Source organism: Triticum dicoccoides, chromosome 7B, assembly GCF_002162155.2.
Source record: "Triticum dicoccoides isolate Atlit2015 ecotype Zavitan chromosome 7B, WEW_v2.0, whole genome shotgun sequence".
Lineage (NCBI taxonomy): Eukaryota > Viridiplantae > Streptophyta > Magnoliopsida > Poales > Poaceae > Triticum > Triticum dicoccoides.
Genome location: NC_041393.1, coordinates 758732862 through 758736080, shown reverse-complemented (window position 1 = coordinate 758736080; position 3219 = coordinate 758732862). Strand labels below are relative to the sequence as shown.

At 43.8% G+C, this 3219-nt stretch overlaps 1 protein-coding gene across 1 annotated transcript; it reads left to right on the top strand.

Moving 5' to 3' along the window:
• Positions 1-498: 498 nt before the first annotated feature.
• Positions 499-2859, top strand: LOC119339210 (protein DETOXIFICATION 16-like). The gene is made up of 7 exons (XM_037611349.1): positions 499-1091; positions 1198-1284; positions 1373-1429; positions 1538-1776; positions 1897-2015; positions 2181-2267; positions 2366-2859. The coding sequence occupies exons 1-7, from the start codon at positions 553-555 to the stop codon at positions 2423-2425; spliced, it is 1188 nt and encodes a 395-aa protein (XP_037467246.1). The 5' UTR covers positions 499-552; the 3' UTR covers positions 2426-2859.
• Positions 2860-3219: the final 360 nt, after the last annotated feature.

Sequence of the window (3219 nt, the reverse complement as noted above, 5' to 3'; positions counted from 1 at the left end):
ACCTAACTGCAATGCTGCCTCCTTTGTCTCCCGTATAGATTCTTTTAGTCCACTTACTTGGCTGCCAAGTTGCCTCCTTTAATTTGTCTCCCAAAGAGATTCTTTAGTCTACTTGACTGCTGCTCTCTGAATCGTCCCAATCATGCTCAAACATAGTACATGTTAAATATCCCTTCATTTCACCAGTAAATCAGCACCTAGATACCTTAGTTTCAAGTTTCAACTTTCAAGCATGGAGGAGCCCCTTGTTCACAAGAAAGGAGAGGAGAGGCTGGTAGTGATTGAGGTGAAGAAGCAGTTGTACCTTGCTGGGCCTCTCATCGTCGGAAGCCTCTTGCAGGATGTGGTCCAAATGATATCCGTCATGTTTGTGGGTCATCTCGGCAAACTCGCTCTCTCGAGTGCCTCCATTGCAACCTCCTTCGCTGGCGTAACTGGCTTCAGCTTGTTGGTATGACAATTTTTTTTCCTTTCCATTGATCGATGCACCAACTTAGATGGACCTCCTGGACATCATAAACTCGAAATGATTGCATTGAATTTCAATCTGGCATGTCGAGCAGCCTGGACACGCTGTGTGGGCAAGCATTTGGAGCAAAGCAGCACCATCTTCTTGGCATCTACAAGCAGAGGGCAATCCTTGTGCTCACTCCGGTGAGCGTCGTGGTTGCCGTAATCTGGGGATACACCGGCCAGATCCTTCTGTTGTTTGGACAGGACCCTGAGATTGCCATGGAAGCAGGGAGCTACATCCGTTGGATGATTCCGTCGCTGTTTGTCTATGGTCCGCTGCAGTGCCATGTCAGGTTCCTGCAAACTCAGAACATGGTCCTCCCGGTGATGCTGAGCTCAGGCATCACAGCGCTGAACCACATCTTGGTGTGCTGGCTGCTGGTCTACAAGCTTGGCCTGGGCAACAAGGGTGCTGCCTTGGCCAATACAATCTCCTACCTCACCAATGTGTCCATCTTGGCTCTCTACATCAGGATCTCCCCATCTTGTAGGAGCACTTGGACGGGGTTGTCGACGGAGGCATTCCGCGACATCCTCAGTTTCTTGAGGCTTGCCGTCCCATCAGCCCTTATGGTTTGGTGAGTTTGAGTTCCATATGCTGCAGTTCAGGTGCAGATTTTCCATCTCTAGTTGACCGGTTTAATTAATTTCATCCAACATAAACATGCATATTTACACAAACAGCTGGGAGTGGTGGTCGTTTGAACTCCTGATACTTGCTTCCGGATTTCTGCCAAATCCTAAGCTCGAGGCATCGGTACTATCAATTAGGTGAATTTCCTTTCCTTTCAAAATCTGTACTTGGTTTGGATATATTTTTTATTTTTTTTATAGTAACATGCGGTTGAATTTCCTGCAGTGTAAATACTATCTCACTGGTATTCAGGGTCCCGTATGGGCTTAGTGCAGCTATAAGGTCAGAATGAACTCGTACCTTGCCGATGCTATTGATATATAGATACTTGTGGCAACTACGTACAAAGCTGGAAACTGATATGTATCCTTGAATTACGTGTGTATGTAGCACCCGTGTATCGAATGAACTGGGTGCTGGACGACCGGATGCTGCCCGTTTGGCGACCCAGGTGATCATGGTCCTAGGAATTGCGTCAAGCGTATCGGTTGCTCTTGCAATTGTTTTGGTGCGCAATCTATGGGGGTATGCATACAGCAACGACAAGGAAGTGGTGGAGTATATCTCTAGAATTATGCCGATTATTGCCGTGGCATTCTTGTTTGATGACATGCAGTGTGTTCTTTCAGGTAGGTAAATACAAATGAGATGCTGCAAATTCACCGAAACCAAATTATATGGAGGAGCCTGTAGTTTTTGTTTTGGTACGTGCTGAAAATATATGGTTATAAATTGGCATATTTTTACAGGCGTTGTTAGGGGCTGTGGCCTTCAAAGTATTGGTTCCTATGTCAATCTCAGTGCGTACTACCTTGTGGGCATCCCAGCGGCTCTATGTTTTGCCTTTATCTACCATCTTGGTGGAGTGGTAAGTAATCACTAGTTCTATTTTATTACTCCATCCGTTCTACTCCCTCCCTTCGGAATTACTTGGACGAGTAATTCCGAACGGAGGGAGTACTTAAAAAGTTTATAGTTTCACTTGTAGTATTTCTTATTGGACATGATGAAACCTCGATCTAAAATATGTCAGGGGCTATGGATGGGAATAACCTGCGCACTTGTCGTGCAGACGGTGTTATTCATGTCCATTACTCTTCGCACTAACTGGGACAGAGAAGTAAGACCACCAAGTATTATCTGTTTTCTTGGCTTAGAACTAAGCTTACTGCATGGATGACCCATTATCTTTATCCATGTTTTTGCTTAATTTGGTAGGCTTCGAAGGCCAGGGACAGGGTTTCCATTACTTCCTTGCCTCTAGACTTGGCGGCGTGATGACACACACAAGATGCATATTTTTTTCTCGTCCAGTGAGATGTGCAGGGAAATAAGGAATCAACAAAGAATCCGTCGCAAAAACGGTGCTTCATCTACATGTCACCAGCATGTGTCACTCCTTCACGGAAATAAACATGTTTATTAAGAGAAAGACGTTGTAACTATGGGTGAGGATTTACTAGACTAATTTCAACATGGAAAAGAAGTTAATGCCGATAGTCGGAGGTGTAGCGACGAAGGGGTGAGATGTTTCTTTTTTGGACAGCTTGAAGGAGTGAGATGCTCCTTTCAAGAGAATAGGACCCTTTCCCAGAAAAAACGCATGCCTTCTAGGGTTACTTCATAAAATTCATGTTTTACTTTACTTATTTACATTGACATATCTAATATGACCCATTTTTACTATGTCCATTTGATAAAATGTCCTATTACTAATTAGCATGTACCTCATCATTAAATATGCCTAGTGCAAAGCAACGGTAGAATGGGATCAAACTCTTGTCTTACGAATCTCACCACCACTATGGAACAGTCCAACACATGCACCTTGTGACCTTGCAATGTGTTTTTCTACCTCGTATTTCATGCTTATAAACTTCTATGGAATATATTGATGTTTAAATCCAACTGAGAGAACAACCTTTTCCAGCATGCATCGGATCTCACCTTCATGCATACGTTCCCTTCTCAGATGACACAGAGGCCAAGCAACTTGTTCTTTTGCTGTATTATGATATATTCTCAACTTAAATAGTTTATGACGTTTGCATGGTCTTTAAAGTTATACCTTG